This window comes from Dromiciops gliroides, chromosome 3, assembly GCF_019393635.1.
Source record: "Dromiciops gliroides isolate mDroGli1 chromosome 3, mDroGli1.pri, whole genome shotgun sequence".
Taxonomy (NCBI): domain Eukaryota; kingdom Metazoa; phylum Chordata; class Mammalia; order Microbiotheria; family Microbiotheriidae; genus Dromiciops; species Dromiciops gliroides.
The window spans coordinates 329,338,925-329,362,303 of NC_057863.1; the positions used below are offsets into that span (position 1 = coordinate 329,338,925).

Consider the following 23,379-nt stretch of genomic DNA (forward strand, 5'->3'; position numbering starts at 1 on the left):
TCACACTAGAGGAGACATAAATGATAATGTGGGAACCAATTTTTAATTGGGGAGTGCTAGTTAAGCGGCTCACCGCAATATTGGGGCAAGGAAGGAGACCAGCAGCCTCCCTCAAAACAGAACAAGATTTATTTTAACAAGAACGAACTTAAAAAAAAAAAAACACAAACAGGATCAGTAGGATCAAGGGAAAGGAAATAAAATGGGGAAAGGGAAATTATAATACCTGAAAAAATGCCACCACCCAGGAATCAGCTGAAAATACGCAGCAGAACACCTGTTGCTTTCCAGCTTCCACCTAGAATGCCCAATTCTCCTCCCCCAAACCTAGAAACACCCCACACAACTCCAGCCAATGGGATGGCCACTCTGACGGTCACATGACTGCCCTCACTAGGCTTCCAATCATTATAATTTTGCCAGGCCCATGTAGGTGTCCGCGAGTGGTGATGACATGAAGTGCCAGAGCCCTGGCAACAAGCAGTGGGTGGAGCACCATGCGGTTTGCAGAGCCCCAGGCCAGTGCACGCTGAGGCATAAAAACCTCAAATAACAATTAATTCTTTACAATAGATAGATAGACAGACAGACAGAAAGATAGATAGATGATAGATATGTGTATACATATTTACATTATATATGCACATCATAGATACATCTATGCATTGTCATATATATACATTTATTATGCATTTACAAATGTATGTAAAACCATACTCTGCATACTACTAATTATCAGTTCCTTCTCTGGCAGTGAATAGCATCTTCCTTCATAGTTCCTTTGTAGTTGATTTGAATATTTATAATATTCAGAATAGCTTAATGGGGGCAGCTAGGTAGCGCAGTGGATAAAGCACCGGCCCTGGATTCAGGAATACCTGAGTTCAAATCTGGCCTCAGACACTTGACACTTACTAGCTGTGTGACCCTGGGCAAGTCACTTAACCCCCATTGCCCCCCCCAAAAAAATTGATGTCAGAAATAGCTTAATCATTCACAGTTATTCTTCATACAATATTGCTGTGACTGTATACAATCTTCTCTTGGTTCTGCTCATTTCCCTCTTCATTATTTCATGCAAGTCTTTCTGTTTTTCTAAAATTAACCTGCTCTTCATTTCTTATGTTTACAGAATACTTTCTATCCATTATCGGTTCTGAAAAGACCATGTATCTGGCTGCCCTGAATCCTATACTACCCTAAGGGTAAGCCATAGATAAAACAAATCCAACCGACCAATCTTCCAAAACCCTATTACTTCCATATTTTCTCATAGAATCATGGAATTCTAGATTCAGAAGAATCCTTAGAAATCCAACTTCAGGCCAGTGTGTAAAGCATCAGCTTTGGAGTCCTTCTACACTCACGTCTTTTGTGACTTTAACCTCCCTCAGGCTCAGTATCTTCATCTGTAAAATAATTCAATTAGATTAGATGGCCTCTGGAGTCCCTTCTATCTAAATATCTCTGATTCTATGAACGCTTTCCTTTTACATGCCAGAAAACTAAAGTCTAACAAAATAAGGTAACTTCCCCAAGGTTACACAGCCAAGAAGAAAAGTTTGGAAACACACTTTCCAAAACACTCCCCCAGTCTGAAATCTCTCATGTCTCTCAATTACCTGCAGAACAAAGCTCAAATAAAGGATGGCATTCAAAGACTTTGCCATCTTAAACCAATCTACTTTTCCCATTTTACCTGGGATAACTCCCATACATGACCTAATTGAAGGAGAATAACTCAATTCAAATGGCTTAAATGAGCTAAAAAAGGGACCTTCCCACTAAGTTCCCAGCTTCAGGACAAAGTGACTCTCAAAAAGGCAGCTATAATCAACAGGCAGGGGGCTGGCTTGCCGAGGCAGAGAACACAAGGATCCTCTGGAAGCTGTGACCTAAAGATGGTATCATGAGTTTTTCTCTAGGGGAACATCAGAGAACCAATTTCCAGAAACTAAAAAGAAAACAGCCCTTACTGCTTATAGCTGTTTGAATTCTTTGAATATAAGACTGAAAAATATTTGTTATTCCATTTGTTAAAAGCTGGTGACAAAGATCCAGGCTTTGTTAATAAAGAGCTTGATCTGGCTCAGAGAATTCAGGCTTGTGTCTTTTGAAGTCCTTTCACAAGCTACTTCTAAAGAGATCAAAGACCATTCAGCTGAAGCATTGCATAGGCGCCATCTCGTGCCCAGTCTTCCACATTGCAGGCACAATACTAGGAAGGCAGGAGAAATACCAAGGATACAGTGAGCTGGCTATAGAACAGCCTAGATATGTAACCAGTATCATCCTACCCAAGCACACTAAAATCATTCCCACCTATAAGCCTTTGCTCACACTGCCTCCTTTGCCTGGAATGCTCTCCCTCCTTTTCTCACAAATGACAAGTCTTTGAAGGTACAACTCAAGAAATCTAAATAATGATGATATAGGAGCAGCTAGGTGGCAGAATGGATAGAGCACTGGCCCTGGATTGAGGAGGACCTGAGTTCAAATCCAGCCTCAGACACTTGACACTTACTAGCTGTGTGACCCTGGACAAGTCACTTAACCCCAATTGCCTCACCAATAAATAAATAAATAAAATAATGACGATGCTGAAGATGATTATGATAACTAGCATTTATATAGCACTTTAAGGTTTGCAAAGCAATTGACATATCCTATGTCATTTGGTCCTCACATCAACCCTGTGAATTGCTCTAAAATGCCAAAGGAGTCCCCGGCATAGCCACAAGCCTTTCTCTAATGTAGGTGCAGTTATTATCAGTCAGATGAGGAAACTGAGGCTGAGAGAGATCAAGTGACCCACCCAGGTTCACACAGCTAAGTGTCAGAATTTGACTTTCGGCAAGGATTAGGTGAATTTAGGTCTTCCTGACTCTACCACTCTATCCCCTGTACTACCTACCTGACTTGACTAGACAGGACTTTTTGAAATCCAAGAACCCATCAGGCCAAAAACAATTTGCAACCTTCTGCATCTGCACTTTCTCAAGCACAATGTAATGAATCCAGATTCAGTATTTCACCATGAATATGGGAAAGAGAAGGTACCCCAGGATGGAAGTCAGGAGGCTTGTGCTCTGCCATTATCTAACTGTTTGAGCTTGAGCAAAACAGGCTCTCGGGGCCTGTTTTCCCAAATTCATATTAAGGGAATCAGACTTACCTTCCATCTCTAAACTTATATAATTACAACTAAAAAATTGTAATAACTTTGTTCTCTAAGGCAAGGAATCTTAACCTGGGGTCTCGGAACTAGCTAAATATAGATACACACACACACACATACTACACATACTACACATACACATACACATACACATACACATACACATACACATACATATACATATACATATACAAAACTGCATTTCAATGTAATCCCATGCTTTTATTTTATTTATCTAAAAGTCTTTTTCTGAGAAGGGTTCCATAGGCCTCACCAAACTACCAAAGGAATTCATAACCCACAAAAACCCTTTAAGAACACATGTTCTGGGGCAGCTAGGTGGCACAGTGGATAGAGCAATTGCCTCACCAAAAAAAAGTATAAAAAGAAAAGAAAACCACTTTCTTTCAAGAAAAGAAAGAAGAAAAAAAGAACACATGATCTGGGGGCAGGTAGGTGGTGCAGTGCATAAAGTACCAGCCCTGAAGTCAGGAGGACCTGAGTTCAAATCCGGACTCAGACACTTGACAATTACTAGCTGTGTGACCCTGGGCAAGTCACTTAACCCTCATTGCCCTGCAAAAAAAAAAAAAAAAGAACACATGTTCTAATATATCCTTAGATGCCCATTGCCTCATTCAGTATGACATCATGGACATTCATCATTGGCTTGAACAGACATTTCAGCCTCCTGGCTTTGTGAGTAAAGGAAATCCTAAGGTCTACCTAGGGATTGTCTTCTTTCTTCTCTGCAAGAATACCTTGGTGTTGTCCTTCCTGGATCTCTCACTTTCAAACTTTTCCCCACACCTTCCTGGAAAGAGGGAAAGGTTATCAAGTACAGGAAGAAAAAAGAAGAAAATGCTCTGGAGTAAATAAGTCAGAGGATCTGTGTTTGAATCTTTGCTCTGTCACCTGTGTGACCTTAGACAAGTCACTTAAGCTCTATGAGCCTCAGCTTCTGTATCTGTAAAAGAAAGTTATACTATATCACCTTTAAACAACCTCTCCCTCCCCATCCTCAAGATTCTAAATCAATGATCTTAAAATACTATGGACCTGCTTCCAGACTACTTCCCAAGTCCTCCTTTCTCTGCATCAGTATAGAGGAATGTTCCTTCACCCAAGCTAATAAAGAGCAGAAAAGTCCTAGAGAGTTGCCTGAAGCACATAAAGGTTAAGTGACTTAGCCAAGGTCACAGAGTTAGTAAGTATAACAAGTTGAACTTGAATATGGATCAGGCCTTCCTGATTCCACACCAGGCACAGTAAGATGCCTCCACTCAGAGGTCAAAGGTGTCCCTTAGGAAAAACTGAATTAGCCTTAGGAGGTTTAACCTTTCCTTGAGCTAGGGGGAGGCCTGGATATGGAATCACAGAACCTGGTTGCTGTTCAGCTAATTACAACCTGTGAGGCCTCTAGCAAGGTATTCTACCTATCTGAGACTCAGTTTCCTTTCCCTAAAAGCAATAGTATTGAATCGAATGTTTTCAGGATCTATTAGAGCTCTAAATCTATAATCCTCTGATCTTTGACTGGAGAAAGCAAGGCCTAGTCCCTCCCCATTCTTCCAAACAAAATATTCCCAGTGAACCATTTATCTCTTTGCTTACTATATTAATATTTTTTCCCAGTGTAAGACTAAACTGACAAATTAGTTCTTTTTTTCCAGTCAAGATGAGGGATTTTTCTTTTTCAGTCATGTAGAATAAAGTAATTAGAACTGTAGCAATGTGAAAGAGTTCCCCTCTCTCATGTTCTATCAACTGAGAAGAAACTCTCTTAACTTCCTGATCATTCTTCATCCTGAAATTTAACATTTTTCCCCCAAGTGTGAGGATGAAAACAAAGTGTTAGTAATAACACATCTTAAATATCTTAAGATGCCTTGTACCCATCTAAAAGTTCAGTGCTTTGTGAGCTGGCATGCTAACCAAAAGAAACCTCTCCCTGAATAAATAATTAAAAAAGAAAGAAAGAAAAGTGAAAGATTTAAAAGAAAAGGCTGTGGAAGCACTATTAGTGCTGTTCTTTTTTGGTGAAAGTGCCATCACAAATCCATGCATTGTTAATGAGGAATTCTCCTCTCCTAGCCTCCAGACTTATGTGGAGACTGACTTACTCGTTATAGTTGTCAGGAGCAAAGCTTCTTACAATGAGTACTTTCAAACCCGGTCACTTCAAAAGTTCTCTGGAAAAGAAGCCTTGTGAGAAAAGCAAGTTCCCAACCCCACCCCCAAGCCCCAGGCTTCCAAAAATAAATCAGATTCCTGTGAACTGGCAGGGTGAGGGGATGGAAGTAATATTGACCCAGGCTTTTCAGATCTCCCTCTGAATTTCAAAATCTGTAGCAGGATTTTACCTTTTCTCCTTATTACAGAATCATGAGCATGAGGGCAATCTACCTGGTCACACTGATAAAGGTAACTCATCAAGAAGTCAGTCAGTCAATAAGCATTTATTAAGCTCTTACTATATGCCAAGCACTGACTTGAGGGCTCAAATACAATGGGAAAAAAAAAAAGACAATACCTGTCCTCAATAAGTTTACATTCTAATGGAGGAAGACAGCACATAGAAGTGGATGGAAAAGCTCCCTGGGGGAAACTAGGGGATACATGGGGAGGAAAATAATCTGCCTTCTGTGGGGGTATGGTGGTGAAATCCAGAGAGTCAGAAGTAGAGCTGGGAGAAGGATGGAGGGTAGCATTCCTCAAAAGGAAGATTCAACAATGGGAGAAGGTGGCCCCAGGGTGGGAGGATTTTCCAAGGTGAGAAGGCCATGGGAAATGAAGGAACTTTCAAGGTACCATTTAATGTATGACTGTTGTAGTCAGTGCTGTCCTTGGGGGATGGGGTTGTTGTTGTTGTTGTTTGTCCTTCATTCTTGAAGAGGACCATGACATTGGGTGTCATGACTTGCAGTGAACTGGATTTAAGTGAGGCAGGGCTGTGCAAAGTCACCAACCTCACTCTCTCCTCCACAGCCATCTGGGTCCAGTGGCAAGATATACATGAGGATGACTGGAGATGGCCCTGGACGTTTGAGGCAATTGGAGTTGTGACTTGCCCAGGGTCACATAGCTAGTAAGTATCTGAGGTGAGATTTGAACTCAGGTCCTCCCAACTTCAGGGCCAGTGCTCTATCCACTATGCCACCTAGGTGCCGCTAGGGGTGAGGTTGATAGGGCGGGGGTAGGAATAGGACTGGGAAGGGATAAGATTCTGCCTCTGATCCTTACTACCTATGTGACTCTAGGACAAGTCACAACCATCCTGGGCCTTAGGTTCCTCATTTGTAATAAGTGAAGAGAATGAACTAGATGATCGCTGAAGCCCCTAAAAGTTATGTTCCTATAATATTTGGGAGACAGAGGTAAAGGGTTTGAATACAGGGGTAGGAGCCAGAATGGAAATGGCCTATCCCAAGGATGTTCAATAGAGGAGTGTTCAGAGAAAGGGAATTCTCTCAAAGGTAGAAACTAATGGTGGACTTTTAGTGACAGGAACACCAAGGGTTCTCAAAACCTGCTGGATCTAGTACTGAAAATTACAATCCAACACTGAGAGAGCCTCAAAGATGAGTTTCCTTAGAAAGGAAACCCTCTGAGTGTTCTGAGCCTTTTGAATGTTTCAGAAAATATTCATGAAGCATTCATTATAAAGTTATAGCCTTTGCCATGACAAAGCTACAGTTGGGCTGGAGTAGCGTGTTCATGTAGGAGAGTGATGAGAAACAAGATGAGGAAGGTAATTTAGGATCAGAACTTCAAAATCCTCAAGAGACAGGCTGATGATTGAGGCCCATGACAAGTACCACCAGATATCTAGGGCAAACAATTGTGGGGCTAGGGACAGTGGGAATGAGACAAGGAGAGACTTAAGGTGAGAGATATCGCCTGAGCAGGATACTCCAGGCCCACTGGGAGTACTGATGAAAGAGTTTAAGTATTGCCAGCTACTGAGCCCTGGGTTGGGCAAAGCTCAGATCACTCTGCCCTAGTTACCACGCTGGTGTTTGGATTTGATCTTTAGGTAATGGAAAGCCATTGAAGGTTTCTGAACAGTAACATAATGAAATGAAAATAACATTTCAGGAAGATTTATCTGGTGCTAGTAAAGCCAACCCTTTGAGACTAATAAGTCTAAAGATCATTACAGATGACTCATAGGTCCCAGGACAAATTTCACAGTATAGCTACTTCCTACTCTCCCTCCCCGCTTCAACTCAGTCCCCCCCCAATAAAAACCTTTCATAAAAGTTAAATCAGATTCATATGAACATGTACAAAAGGGGGAGGTAAGTCACACAAGGATAATATGCATCTTGCCTTAATGAAGGCATGTGTATAGGTTAATTGTATATTTAAGGATGACACAGGCTTACACCTTGGTTCCCCATCCCTCTGTCTAGTGCTGTGTTGCTGGGCTCCAGACTGCTACAGTTGCTTAGGCCTCAACCACCAGCTTGATCACAGTACTTCAGGAGTGAAGACCTGCTGAGTGCACAAACCTGGAGGCACCAGCACTATAGGTTCTGAACTGCTGGTGTTGGTGCTGCCCATGGTGGTCCAGAGAACTGAAGGATAGGACAGATCACCAGGACAAGACACCATGCATGGGTAAAGGAGGGGGTATGTAGCACTCCACCAAGTCTGAGAAAAAGAGTACAGCATCCAGCTGGGGCCAGTTCTAATCACCCAAAAGTCAGTTGGGGCAGATTTCCCTGTATGGGGAAGGTTAAAATGCTTTGAGATCCAGCCCCTAAGGAAACCACAAATGGAGGGGAATGAGTCAGGAAGTGAGTGATAAAGAAAATGAGGAAAAGAAAGAAAGTACCAAAGATTTTAGGAAGAACTCTCCAAATCCTTGAATGTAAACAGATAAACCAACAGGAAAAAACAGTAACAAGAGAAGAAAATATGGCCTTCAGATTTAGCAAATGAATTCAGGCATCTAATGCCTAAATTGGTATACAAAATAAAAGAAAATGACCCAACATTTGATGAGACAGAGGACCCTAAGGAATTTGAAAAGAACATGGAACATGGCGTTCCTGAATGATTTAAAAGAGAAATAAGAATCATGAGAGCAGAATTTATGTCCTGCACAGCAAAATAATGAACAAGATTGAAAAACTTGAATCTGAAATGGCAAGCTTCAGCAAAGAAGCAAAAGGGAAAATAGACTGGGAATGTGAACATAAAGAAGTGAAGGACAACTTAGAAAAAAAGAAGCAATAAACAATGACATTAAAAGAAAATATGCTCCCTGTGCAAGCATACTGAACTCAAAGAGAAGATGTACAAAGATAACCTAAGGATCATAGGTCTCCCAGTAGAACATGACAGAACAAAAAACCTCATCTCCCTAATGAAGAAACTAAAAGAGAGAATTGACCAGAACTTCTAAATACAGAAAAATGAAATTCCAATAGAAAGAACTCAGATTGCCTCCAAAAACAAAAAGAAAAACCCAAGGTTGCAAAATCCAAGACACGTAGTTAAATTTAACAATTCAATTCAGAAACAAAAAGTTCTGCAAGCCATAAGGAGAAGGATACACAAACATAAAGGAAAGGACATTGGAATAACACAAAACCATTCTGCACCCAGTAGAAAAATGAGGGAATAGAATAATGTGTTCTGAACAGCAGTGGAGTTCAGGATGCAGTCTAGATTAGCCAATTCTTGTAAATGTGATATTAACTATACAGGACAAAAGATAGATCTTCAATAATAAAGATGAGTTTGGAACAATTTTAGAAAGAAAATAAGAAATTAAGAGATTGTTTGTTTCTCAAACGCTCCAAACAACAAAAAAGCAGGAGTGAATAAATGTAGCAAGACAGAACAGTAAAGGCAACAGAGTAACCACAGAGATCGGTAAGAAACTTCTTTCTAAAGTACACAAGGAAAAGGGTGAAGGCAGAAATTTGGTAGAGATAATGGTGAAGAGGATGACAGGTATTATGGACAGAATCCAGTTACACTGTACCTTCAGGTGAATCAATGCTTTTTGGGGGGAGGGGGAGCGGTAACTACAATATAGAGAGATGGTCAGTGAAGGGAGAAGAGGGCCTACACTAAATGAGGCCTGAGGGATTTAGTGCTTCAAGTCAACTTATCCTAGAGGAGAAAGAATTGGAACCTCTAGGGCAACTGACACCTGGAGGAGTGGAAGAGCATGGACATAGGGAGATTTCCAGACAATTATAGAAAATAAGAAGGGATCAACGAGAAGGTATAGTTCAGTGGTGGGCTGCATAATTAGGGATATGGGAGGGTGGCAGGTGAAGGGACTCTGCCATGAGGTCAGTGTCCTCTCTGACATGGACAATAATGAGCATTGTTCTGGAAGTGAGGTGATGGAAAAGGGGAAGCAGTGGGACAAGCTCTCAGAAGTGGCAAAAAAATGCCCAGGGGGAGAGCCAAGAATGGATACCTTAGAAGCTTTGATTGCCTTCAGATTATAGAGAAAAGAGATCAGATAATTTTAGGAGTCATGAATCAGAGACTGAGAACCTAGAGTAAACAGAAAAGAAAGTGGATAATGAAAAGAGTGTTAGAGAAAGCCTTCTTGGAAAAAGGGCACAAAGAATGAAATTTGAAAACTAAGGTACAAGATTAGTTGAAGGGGAGGAGAGGAAGGAGAAATAGATTATACAGTAAGAGGAAAGCAGGGTTGAAGAGAAGAGAGCCTGTGGGAAAAAGGCCACCTTAAAAAAAAGATTAAAATAAGTGAAGGAACACAATACTGTGTTTACAGCAGAAGAGGGAACTTGAAAATGAAAAGCTTCTACACATTACAACATTAATGCACCTAGGATAGGAAAGAAAATAGTCAAATGGGGAAAAGTCTTTCTATCAAATTTCTCTGATAAAGTTTGGTATCCAAGATGGAAAAACAATGAATAAACATATATTTAAGAATAATAGGCATTCCCCAAAAGATAAATGGTCAAAGGATACAGTTCTCAAAAGAATTGCAAAGTATTCACAGCCACATAGGGGAAAATGTTCTAAATTGCTAATAATAAGAGAAATGAACATCAAAACAACCCTAACAGGGGGCAGCTACGTGGCGTAGTGGATAAAACACCAGCCCTGGATTCAGGAAGACCTGAGTTCAAATCTGGCCTCAGACACTTAACACTTACTAGCTATTTGATCCTGGGCAAGTCACTTAACCCCCATTGCCCACAAAACAAAACAAAAAAGCAAACAAACAAACAAACAAAAAACCCCTAAGATTATACCTCATATCCTGGGAATTGGTAGAAATGACCAAAAAAAAAAAAAATGACATCAGTCAATGCTGGAGGGATTGTGGAAAGATAGGCACTCTAATACACTGTTGTTAGACCTTTGAAATAGTCCAAATATTTTGAAGAGCAATTTGGAATTATATAAAGTGACTAATATGTCTATACCCATTGAGTCAGAGACTCCATTACTGGGCTTATACTTCAAGGAAGCCATTGATAAGGGGAGGGAGGGGGTCCCTATGTATTCCAACCTGTAGTTTTTGTGATAACTAACAATTGGAAACAAAACAGATGCCCATCAATTGGGGACTAAAAATTGTGGTAGATGAATATAATTGAATATTACTGTGCTCTAAAAAATGGTGTGTATGAAGAATATAGAGAAGCATGGGGAAATCTGTGGAGTGAAGTAAGCAGAGCAAAGAAAACAATATGTACAGTTAACTATAACAATGTAAATGGAAAGAACACACACAATCAAAAATGAATGAAACAAAATTATAAGGATCAAGTGGCACTCAAATGAAGAGATAGGAAAAGATACCTCCAACCTACCACTTTGTGAAAGCAAATTATAAATTGCACAGGTGTTACAAATTGCACATATTTCTGGACTTTTTCAAGGTATCAATCAATTGTGCTTTTTTTCCTTTCCAAAAACTGCTATTTGTCATAGGAGTTGACTCTCTAGGAGGAGAAGGGGGAAGGGCCCATGGAATACTATGGTGATGTAAGAAAGAGAAAATATCAATAAAAACTTATTTTTTAAATAGAAATGATAAAGGGGATAGTTCCAGAGAAATATGATAAAATTTGTATAAAATGATGTAGAGTAAAGAGAATGAAAAGTTAAACAACTTTGAAAGAATTAGGAATTTATCAGCATAATGATCAACCATCATGATTCCAGAGGACTAATGATGAAACATGATACCCATCTCCTGGTAGAGAGATTAAGAATTCAAAGTACAGAGTGAAACATCTTTCTGGACATGGTGAAAGTACAAATTTGTTTTACTCAACTATACATATTTATAATAGGGGTTTTGCTTGTCCTTCATTTTCAACTGGTGGTGAGGGGGTAGAGGAAATGAGGAAATTGGATTTTTGTGATTAAAAATGTAATTTTAAAAAATAAAGTATTTTGATAACTATATTGCAATATCTAAAACTTTTTATTTGAGTCTTATATGACACCACCCAACAAAACTTTTATCAGTCACTGACCAGAAACATAGTGCTTCCAAAGCCAGGGGACTAGAACAATTACTTCCATTTATCACATGTAAGGATGGATTGTAGCTGTAGAGCTAAAAATGGTGCACCAGTGGTTGGGGAGTTAGTGCAAAACCATAAACATACTAAGTTATTGGCTCAATTCCACTTACAATGCCAAGGCCCTGTCCTAGGTGTTGAAAATAAAAAGGCAAAAACTAAACAGGTTTTATGAATATAAGATTTATATTCTCATAAGTGGCTAATATTAAACTGGGGGGATACAAAGCATACACTGATGAGTATAATACAAAGTGAGGAAAAAATAAGACAAGGAAGAGCTCAAAGTATTTTATGGAAAATTTGAACAGGGGAAGTATACTAACAATTGTGTGGATCAAGGACTGGCAGGAAAGAATTTATAATTTTCTATTTGTAAGGGTTATAAGTTCATTGATTTAGAGCTGAAAGGGCCAGTAGTAACCATCTAGTCAAACCTCCTCATTTTATACGTGAGGAAACCAAGTTTCAAAAAGACTTACCCTAAGTCACTGAGCTAAAGGATCAGTGGTGGAGCACAAGAACAACAGGTACAAGAAGATGAGCCCAAGACCCTGGAAAACAACAGAGTCTATAATTTCTCCAGTGACAAGAAGAATGTACTTGGGCAGTTGAATACTTGGCCCTAAGTATATGACTTTACATTTATCCGAACTAAATTTCATTCTTTGAAAGTATTTTGGAGGAGAAACGGAATGTCCAAAGAACTACTATCAGGAAGCCTAAGATGCTTTGCTTCTGTCACAGTGAATCTGAGGTACTTGCAAGACAACCAAGCTTTATTTCAGCAATTAAAACCTGATGGTTACAAAAGTAATGTTGATTATTTTTAATATGATGGAAACAGAAAAAACAAATAGTCATTCTATAGACATTTATTAAGCACCAGGCATTGCACTAAGTGCTGGGGATACAAAGAAAAGCTTAGAGCCTTTCTCTTTAATAATTTTAGCCCCTAGAATATTACTGTGATGAATCCTTACACTGAGTAAACTTCTTTTTTGTTTGTTTGTTTGTTTGGGGGGGGGGGTTGTGGGGCAATAAGGGTTAAGTGATTTGACCGGGGTCACACAGCTAGTAAATGTCAAGTGTCTGAGGCTGGATTTGAACTTAGATCCTCTTGAATCCAGGGCTGCTGCTTTATCCACTGCACCACCTAGCTGCCCCATAAACTTCTTTTTTATTAAAGAATTTAGCCATAATACTTACAGTTGAGATAGTGGTGAGAGTGCAGAACAGAAAACATGACCCAAAGTAAAGTAAGGTTAACAATAATCTGGTAAATTTGAATAGTTAAGGTAGAAAGCACAGAAAATTCAAAGTGACCTATTTTCCCTTAACAATAACATTTGTTTGATTAGACTGTCCCCCAATTCATCAGCTATTCGCTTGAGAGATAACATGGGCTAGTATGAATAAATGAATGAAAAAAGCATTGATTAAGCACTATGTATCAGGCAGCAGAGACACAAAAATAGAAATGGAAGACGGTCCCTGCTTTCAAGGCGCTCACATTCTAAGTTGGGGAGATAACACTTCAAGAGGGATGGAAGGGACTTTTGCTCTTAAGGGGGTGGTATTAAGAAAGGATGGAAAAGCTCAGGGGTCTTTATTGACATCAGCAGATTATATGTCTGTGATTGGGGTCTAGAGGACATAATAGCAGGACAGATGGTAAAACCCTTTCACCCTCCTTGCTGGACACTGCCTCCGACCCCATGTCCCTGAAATGGCAGGAAGGCAAGGGGTAAGTGGATGGATTGCCTCTTAATTGTTTCCCACTGTGCTGTTGGATATAGAAAGAGAACTGGTTTGGGGAATTAGCAAGATGTAACTTTTACCAACAGTATGATGAGTAGACAAGTGAGTTTACTTTTTAAAAGCCATAATTTCTTCATTTGTAAAATGGTGGTAATAATAATAATGACAATACAGGGACAGCCAGGTGGTGCAGTGGATAAAGCATTGGCCCTGGATTCAGGAGGACCTGAGTTCAAATCTAATCTCAGACACTTGACACTACGTGGCCCTGGGAAAGTCACTTAACCCTCATTTCCCTGCCCCCCCCCAAATTAATCATGACAATACCTGCTTGAGAGTGTAATGTCATAAGGAAAGGTAATCAACATTTATATAGTGCCTACTATGTGCCAGGCACTGTACTAAGCTCTTTTTACAAATATCTCATTTGAAAGTACATGGTCAGGGGCAGCTAGGTGGTGCAGTGGATGGGGCACCGGCCCTGGATTCAGGAGTACCTGAGTTCGGGTCCGGCCTCAGACACTTGACACTAGCTGTGTGACCCGGGGCAGGTCGCTTAACCCCCATTGCCCCGCAACCAAAAAAAAAAAAAAAGAAAGTACATGGTCAACCTTAAAACACCAGCAAAATTATTTATTTTAAATATTTCATTTACATAGCACATGTATAGAAATATATGCAGATAGTTACCTCTAAATAAAATGTTATGGTAGAGAAATTTGTTATTATTAGCTCAATGCCTAAGGACACACTAGCCACATAATACTTATTGACTTAGATTGAACTTAACCTTGTTCTTTTGAATAAGAAGTTATATTCACTATACCATAGCTTTCTCATCTGCAAAATCAAGGAAATAATACCTACTTCACAAGAAAGTTGTGAGGAATAGCTATAAATAGCCACAATGTTGGATTTACAAGGCACCTTTTTCCTCTGAAGGTTGTATTTATCTTCTCAGCCTTCTTGTGAAATAGGAAGAGGCAGGTATTTAGTTCACTTAACACAGGCTAAGTGACTTGTCCAATGTGATGCTGTTAGAAAGCCCTACATCCCCCATCTCCTGTTTCAGTTGTCTCTCTACCCACTAGCTAGGACTGACTGCTTATAAAGGGATCTGTGAAGTACTCTTTGTCAGCTGTGACTTCTAAAGAACTGATGTGAGGCATGTGTCCCGTCCCTGGCAATGGTGGTGGACAACAGTTACTAAACAAGGTATACACTTTCCAACATGCTCAAAGCACTAAATTAATTTTATTTCACTATACTTAGTTGTTGTAAGGGACAATTATGTTGTGGGAGGAGGGAGATCATTGGGAAATGTGATGTAAAAAAGGGAAAGACTACCATGGGGCAGATAGGTAGCACAGTCAATAGAGTCAGGACTGGAATTAGGAATCCAGGAGTCCACCCCAAGTTCAAATCCAGTCTCAGATACTTTTATTGGTTATATAACACTGGACAAGTCACTTAACCTCTGTGTTGTCATCTGCAAAATGGGGACAATAATTGCACCTACCTCCAAGGGTTGTTTTGAGGATCAAATGAGATAGTAATTCTAAAAGTGCCCAGCACGTAACAAGCACCATATAAATGATGATGATGAAGACCATGGAAAGAGCTGGATTTGGCATCAGAGGAAAGGGACTCAGATTCTGTTTGTTCCATATTACTTATTATTAAGCCACAATCACACATGAACCCAGGCTCCTCATTTGTAAAATGAACAACTAGGACTAAATTTCCTCTAAGGTCCCTTCTAGCTCTAACTCTGTGATCTGCACACTGAGATTCTGTGAAAAGAACATCAATAAAACATATTTTTAAAAAATAACATGCTTCATAAATAGTTAATGTAGTATTCTCATTGCAAATTAAAACAACTCTGAGGTACCACCTGACACCTATCAGATTGGCTAAAATGACAAAAAAGGAAGATAATAAATGTTGGAGAGGCTGTGGGAAAATTGGAACACTAATGCATTGTTGGTGGAGCTGTGAGCTGATCCAACCATTCTGGAGAGCAATTTGGAATTATGCCCAAAGGGCAATAAAGCTGTGCATACCCTTTGACCCAGCAATACCACTTTTGGGTCTTTTGCCCAAAGAAATCATGGAAGGGGGAAAGGGACCCACATGTACAAAAATATTTATAGCTGCTCTTTACGTGGTAGCAAGGAATTGGAAGTTGAGGGGGTGCCCATCAATTGGGGAATGGCTGGACAAGTTGTGGTATATGAATACAATGGAATACTATTGTGCTGTAAGAAATGATGAGCAGGAAGAGTTCAGAGAAACCTGGAGGGTCTTACATGAGCTGATGATGAGTGAGATGAGCAGAACCAGAAGAACATTGTACACAGTATCATCAACATTGAGTGTTGACCTACTGTGATGGACTATATTCTTCTCACCAATGCAATGGTACAGAAGAGTTCCAGGGAACTCATGATAGAAGAGGATCTCCAAATCCAAGAAAAAAAAAGAAAGAACGAACTGTGGAGTATAGATGCTGATTGAACCATATTATTTCTTTTGTTTTGGGTGCTAGTTTTTTTTTTCTATTTTGAGGTTTTGCATCACTGCTCTGATTCTTTCTTTTGTAACAGGATTAATGCAGAAATAGGATTAATGTTATTATGTGTATATATATATGTGTGTGTGTGTATATATATATATATATCTATATGTATATGTATAGAGATATATAGATATAACCTATATCAGATTACCTGCTGTCTAGGGGAGGGGGGAGGGAGGGGAGGGAGGGAGAAAAATCTGAAATTGTAAAGCATGTATAAACAAAAGTTGGGAACTATCTTTACATGTAACGGAAAAAATAAAATACCTCAAAACCTGAAAAAAAAAAATGTAGTATTCTCATTTGGAACACCATCTCGACTGTAGAGCATATCCAAGGACCAGGTTCTGTATTCCTTAGTGTCATGTCAGGGGCCAGACCTCAAGATTGCCATCCTAAATCTCTGGTGAGCCTCCCAGTAACCCAGCCTGATGCTGCTTTGCTTTCAAGACTGGCTTGGCTCTTTCTCACCACAACATTCCATGTTATTTTGGCCAAACCAATTTCATTTATTTAATTCAACAAGTATTTATTGGGAGCCTACTATTTTCAAGGCACTAGGCTGGCTGATATGGGGGCTGGAACTAGGTATCTACCATCCAATAAAGGACCTTTGTATACCATGAGTGAAATGGACAGTAAGTGCAATAGGAGTTCAGATCCCCAAAAGGTCATTCCTAGATATATTTATCAGGGAAGGCATCATAAAACTAGACCATTATTGATAGGTGGCACAAGGGCATCTAGGTGGTCCAATGGATAGACTGACAGGCCTTCATTATGGAAGACCCTACTTCAAATGTGACCTTCAATACTTAATAGCTGTATTAACCTGGCCAGTCACTTAACCCTGTTTGCCTTAGTTTCCTCATCTGTAAATGAGCTGGGGAAGGAAATGGCAAACCACTCCAGTATCTTTGCCAAGAAAACCTCCCAGACATGATTGAAAATGACTAAATAACAAACAGCAAAAGGATGAGCTGTGGAGAGAGAGGCAGAGAGTAAATGATTTCCAAGGCAAAAAAAAATCCCATCCATGGGGCCTCTACAATCCTGCCACACTAAATTACATACTATCCCATCTCTGTGATTTTGCTCTGGCTTCTCTCAGCCTGGAAAGCCCTCCTTACCTCTTCCTTTCAGCATCTACGGCTTCGTTCAAGACTCAACTCAGACATTACCTTCTGCAGGAGGCTTTGCCTGGTCTCCTCAGCTGACAAAATGCTTCCCTTCTGAGGTCACATACCTCTTTATTTATATATTCTATTTCCTATTAGAATGTAGCTAACTCCTCGATGGAAAGCAGTTTTTGCCCATCTTTTTTATTCCTTGAATTTAACATGGTACCTGACAGTGCTTAATAAATGTTTGCTGACTACCTATTCATCCAATTTGATTGGTCCATGGAGTTCTTACAGGGGAAAAGGGCAAAAAGGTTAGAATATGAACGGCCTTGAATGCTAGGTAAAGGAATGTATATTTTATCCTGTGGGCAGTGGGTAGCCTGAAAATGTATTTCTACACAGTGAAGAGGCATGAGAATAAGATTCTTTACAGTAAAGATGATTTTTAAAAAGTAAGACACTTGTTGTATATGAATAAACTTTTATTGAATTTTAGACAATTAGAAAGAATAAAGAAATACAAGAGAAGATTCTCTCTACAGAATGACCGATACAGCTTCCTGAAACAACAGCTGACAGTGTCTCCTTTACAATGTCAGAATATTCCATTTACTTTATAAAAGTAGAGACATTCATTTCATTTATTTAGATTTTTACAAAGCCAAGAGCAGTCAAATGGAATAATAAGTAGTACACAAAAGCAAATCCAAATCCGTACTGATATTGGAATTTCTGAGAGGATGAGGTTTGGAGTCTGGCCTTCTTAAAAATGATCCTGGTGGAGGAAGGATTTTTTTTTCTTCTTTTTGTGCAAAGAAGGCACAGCATCATGTGAAATCATGGCCCAGGAAGCCATCTCCAAAGATGACTATGTTGATCAAAAAGGATGTGTGTGGTAAGGAGGGTGGAAAAGGGTCATGGAAAGGGAGGGAAAGAGACATCCTGGAAGAACTAATTTTAAAATGAATTATGGGTCCAGTAATCTGGATAAGCTACATATTAAGTAATCATATCCCAGAAGCAGCTGCTTGTGCTTTTAGCAATCTGGTTTGATTAAGGCTCTACAGTTACCAAACACATTACCTGTGGGCAGGTCTACACAGCACAAAATGATGTGGAGAGGTGGCCTATTTCCCAATGAATCTGGGCTGTGTAGAGACCCAAGCTGGTTCATTCTGGAGAAAAGGAATACTTTTACAGTGGCGTGAGATACCTTTGGGTAAACCCCTGTGCAAAATGGCAACCCTGAGCTGTCACAGAGATCGGGCAGGCCTTGCTTACTTTGAGCAGGAGCATATCACAAAGTAGGAAAACATCCCAACTAGCCTATCTTCCCATTTGTCTCTGCCTTTTCTCTTTGCCAAAAATATATATTTCTTTAAAAAAAACAAATTAACTTCACACTCCCCCTTCCACCCATCTAGTAACAAGTATCTGTCACATGAGAATTAAGTTATCTGCCTCAATGCAAGAGGTATTGTGTGCTGCCCTCCTAGTGTGCTAACAAGGGAGACCCACAGACAGCCCTCTACAAAGAAAGTGCCCTATAATGCTACATCCCCAGAAGGTTGCCTTCCCTGAACTGTATGAACCAAAAAATAAAACAGAAAACAGCTCTTGGGTGATGAAAATGTTACCTAACTCACTAAGCATAAACACTGATTCTCAAACCTCTACTACTTCTTGCTCAGCCTCACACCCTCCTATCCCAAAATAGCCCTCTCCCCAAAATATTTTCTTCCCCGGGGAATAACGAATAAACAAACAGTGGTGGTAGCCATGGGCATAAAACCAATCCTAGAAAGAAAAAGTGGTCATCGATATGTAACTAGTAGCGAAATGGTCTAAATATGAGATGGTTCAAGAAAAAGAGATAAATAAATAAACAGGAAGGGAAACCTTGATTGCAGCTGCCTTCTTTTCTCCCCACTTCACACTAAGACATGTTCTCTCTGTGCTTTTGTCACTGAGACCTTGAAGGGGCAGGGGGGAAGTCCAATATTAACCATTTCTGCCCCACTCCCTTCCCATAGAGGATGGTTAGAACATCATTTCTCTAAAGGAACCTCTCTTCTGAAGTGGTTTTCATACTTCAAATACCACCTGGCACTTTAGTCTTTTTTTAAAAGGGGGAAAACAAGGTAAGTTAGGCATAGATTAGAGAATAAGCCCATCTGGACTGGAATTTGGATTTTACCTGCCCTCTGTACTTCTTCCCTGGGCTTGGCACATCTATGAGATTCAACTCTGTAATAAGAACCCCATGAACCCCACAGGGTAGAATGGAATCAGCATGCTGCAGGAGCTCCATCCTTTTTTTTTTTTTTTTTCCAAAATCTCAAGATGGAGGGATAGCCAGTTCTTCCCAATGATTTTTTTTAACTGATGTGAGGATGAGGAAAAAAATCTCCTTTCCAGTGTTCTACCCCTTCTATAGTAAAATCTTCTTTTCTTGGACTATCTCAGCTCTATACTAGTGACCCTGCTCTACTCTGGGCTGGCACCATAACTGGCACTGCACCGATTCGCTCTAGCGTGGTCTGGCTCACGGCATAGGAGTGTGTGTGCTGTGGCCGAGGCTTCCGGCTGATGGAGCCGTTGCTCCTGGGCGTGGCCTGTGGTGACGGCGCTTTGTTGGCAGTCACGACCAGAGTTTTCACTGAAGGTGGAACCAGATGGCTTCCATTGGCATAGATAGATGGTATATTGGCACTGCCTGAGTGGAGAGAGAAGGACTGGTGCAAGTCCCGCAGGTGGCCATAAGACTCCATGGTGTGATGAACTTTGGGGTTGTTGTTCCAGTAGCGACTATTGTAAGTATTAGAAGAGGTCAGTGTGTTGTTCTCTGAAGATGAGACCTCGGTGTGGAAAGCTTTGGCAGATGAAGTACATTTTGGTGGAAGGTCATCTTCCCTGGAAAGGAACAATGATAGGGTTTAGAACGGAATAAAGATTTGTTTTCTGTCTTTACCCACAGGCTCAGCTTAGGCATGCCAAGGCTGAAGTCATCTATGTAACACGAACATTCTTGTTTTAGCCTCCATGGTTTAAGAAGGACACTGACAAAGCTCAGGAGTGTCCAGAGGAGTGTAGCTAGGATGGTAAAGGGCCTTGAGTCTATGTCACATGAGAACTATTTGAAGAAACTGAGTGTGATTAGACTAGAGAAATAAAAATTCGAAAGGATGCACACAGTAAGCTATCTTTAAGGATTTGCAGTATGAAATGACAACTATGACTTGAAGAACTGTCATACGGAAAAGGGTTTAGATTTATTCCACTCAGCCCCAGAGGGGAAGAATCAGGAGTAATGAGTGAAATTTGCAAAGTGATAAATTTAGGCTTGAGGTCAGGAAAAACCTCCTAAATATTAGAGCTTTCCCAAAGTGGAATGGTCTGATCAAAAGAGGTGGTGCATCCCCTTCCTTGGAGGTTTTCAGTCACTCATCATTTATGTTACATTGAGGATTCCTTTCATGTAGGGCTGGGACTAGGTAGTTGCCACAATTCCTTCAAACTCTCAAATTCTGTGACTCTGGTTCAGTCTCCTATGACATTTTAGACTCACGAATAGAATGCTAGACAGGGAGTCAGAACATCTGGGTCCTACAAAGAGATCAAAGAAAGAAGAAAAGGACTCATATGTACCAAAATATAGCCACTCTTTTTTGTGGGGCAAAGAACTGGAAACTGAAATCAAATGGACAATGGCTGAACAAGTTAAGGTCTATGAATGTGATGGAATACTATTATGCTATAAGAAATAATGGGAAAATCTATATGAACTGATACAATGTGAAGGGAGCAGAACTAGGAGGACAATTTCTCAATATCAACAGTATCATAAAGACAATCTATCTTGAAAGACTTAGGAACTGTAATCAACCCAATGACCAACCACAATTCCAGAGGATTCATGATGAAATCTGCTAGTGATCTCCTGATAGAGGTGACAGACCTCAGACTGCAGATTGACCAATGCAATTTTTTGCCATGGAATGGTCTGCCGGGGAGGTGATGGATTCTCCCTCCTTGGAGGTTTTTTTTTAATCACATTATTTATGTTACAGAGGGAATTTCTTTCATATAGGAGTTAAACTAGGTGGCTGCTGCAAGTAAAAAAAAATTATATGACCAATGTAAAAAATTGGTTTTGCCTGACTATGTCAAACAAAGAAGGGTTTTGCTTTTCTTGCTTTCTCTTGCAAGGGAAGGGGGGAGGAGGAAAAGGAGACAGGGAGGAGAGAAGGCTAATATTCATTGTAAAAAAATCAACTCCACTCTCAGCTTTCATACTAACTCATGTCCTCTGTCTTCTCAGCTCAAGTGGTCTACCTGCCAGTCCTCAAACATTCCACTTCCCACCTTGGTGCTTCTTGATAGGCAACTGTTCTCATGCCTGGAATGCCCTTCTCACCAATGCTTTTTAGAATACTTGGTTTTCTAAATGGCTTGTTAACTTATATGACACCTCCTCTAGGAAGTTTTTCCTGATACCCCCTAGTTACTGTCTCCCTCCTCACTCAGTCATGTTTATTCTGCTTACATGTTTTAACTCCCAGTAAAATGTAAGTTTCTTAAGGGCAGAGGTTGTTTTTATTCTGTTTTCTTTTTTCACAGAATCTAACACACTACCTTGAACATAGCAGGTGCTTAATAAATGCTTGATAGATTGCATTGGATTAGGCTGACTGGGCCTTAAAGCAATAACCTAAACAATAGTTTAATTTAGGATCATGGACAGTGCGAGAGGAGACCTCTGAGGCCTGTGAGTATAACTCCCTGTAAAAGTCAAGAGTGATCTTTATTAAGCAGGTACAAATATGATCATGTGGAAGAGTCGGCCTAATGCTCAAACAGCCCAATTTGGGGAAAGCCAAGAGAGGGTTTCTATAATTTGCAAACAAAGGAAGGTGGAAGATGGGCTGATTCAGGGAGGGAAGGGGCTGTCTTATGTATGTAAACTGAGGCATGATGGGATGGAGAGTTCCAGGAACATGGGCACTGAGTTCTTGGTACACTGAGAAAAGCACAATGATGCAGAGAGTCCAAGGCTCAAGTACAGATGATAGGATAAGCAGGATGTTTAGAAAGTCATTTTAAAGGGAAAAAAACTGAGGTTCACAGTAGTGCAGTGACTTGCCTAAGATCACACATGTAGTAAGATGATAAGTCACTCAAGTCCAAAACCAGCACTCCAAATCCACCATCACCAATATCAATATGACCTTGGGCACATTACTCCATCTCTCTAACCCTCAGTTTCTTCATATAAGGATGGACTAAACGATCTGGAAAGACCCTTCTAAGCACCTCCATTATTCCAACTTACCTTGCATAAGAACAGAAGAAAGGAAGCTGTTGGACATCCCCTTTCCAGGAGCTAGTTGGTAAGTAACACCAGTTAAGAAGTGATTAACTTATTCTCTGGCTATGGACAAAGGAACAATCCTTGTGGACCAGTGGGTGGTTAATTAGATCAGGTGTGGTATGAGAAAAGTAATGCTTTTCCTCAGGTCTATTCCGGTCAGAGGTAGTGTTATTCAAGGGAAAGAACTCTGGATTAGAAGTCATAGGACTCAGGCATCAATTCTGAATGTTCTTTTTTACTACCTGGGTGAACCCAAGAAAGTTATTAACATCTCTGGGCCTGAGTTTCCTCATTTTTAAAAGAAAGGGTTGTGGGGGCAGCTAGGTGGCGCAGTAGATAGAGCACTGGTCTTGGATTCAGGAAGACCTGAGTTCAAATCCAGCCTCAGACACTTGACACTTATTAGCTGTGTGACCCTGGGCAAGTCACTTAACCCTCATTGCCCTGCCAAATATTAAAAAAAAAAAAAAAGAAAGGGTTGTAAAATAAATTAAAGGGGGGGGGCAGCTAGATGGCATAGTGGTTAAAGCACTGGTCCTGGATTCAGGAGTACCTAAATTCAAATCCGGCCTCAGACACTTGACACTTACTAGCTGTGTGACCCTGGGCAAGTCACTTAACCCCCATTGCCTGCCGAAGAAGAAGAAGAAGAAAGAAGAAGAAGAAGAAGAAGAAGAAGAAGAAGAAGAAGAAGAAGAAGAAGAAGAAGAAGAAGAAGAAGAAGAAGAAGAAGGGGGTTGTGCTAAATAATGTCTAAATCTGTGCTCCTCTGTGTCACACAAAGAAATAGCCAGAACTGAGAACAATATGAATAACTAGCA

The 23,379-nt window shown here is 40.2% G+C and overlaps 1 protein-coding gene across 2 annotated transcripts in view; it reads right to left on the reverse strand.

Annotated features, from left to right (window-relative positions):
- Window positions 1–17,689: 17,689 nt before the first annotated feature.
- The window catches only part of IGSF11 (immunoglobulin superfamily member 11), a 190,000-nt gene continuing 184,310 nt past the window's right edge, over window positions 17,690–23,379 (reverse strand). For both annotated transcript variants that reach the window (XM_043998255.1, XM_043998254.1), the window contains exon 7: window positions 17,690–20,100. In XM_043998255.1, coding sequence (XP_043854190.1) covers window positions 19,656–20,100 — 445 coding nt within the window. In that variant the 3' untranslated portion in view covers window positions 17,690–19,655. The remainder of the gene's footprint in view (window positions 20,101–23,379) is intronic.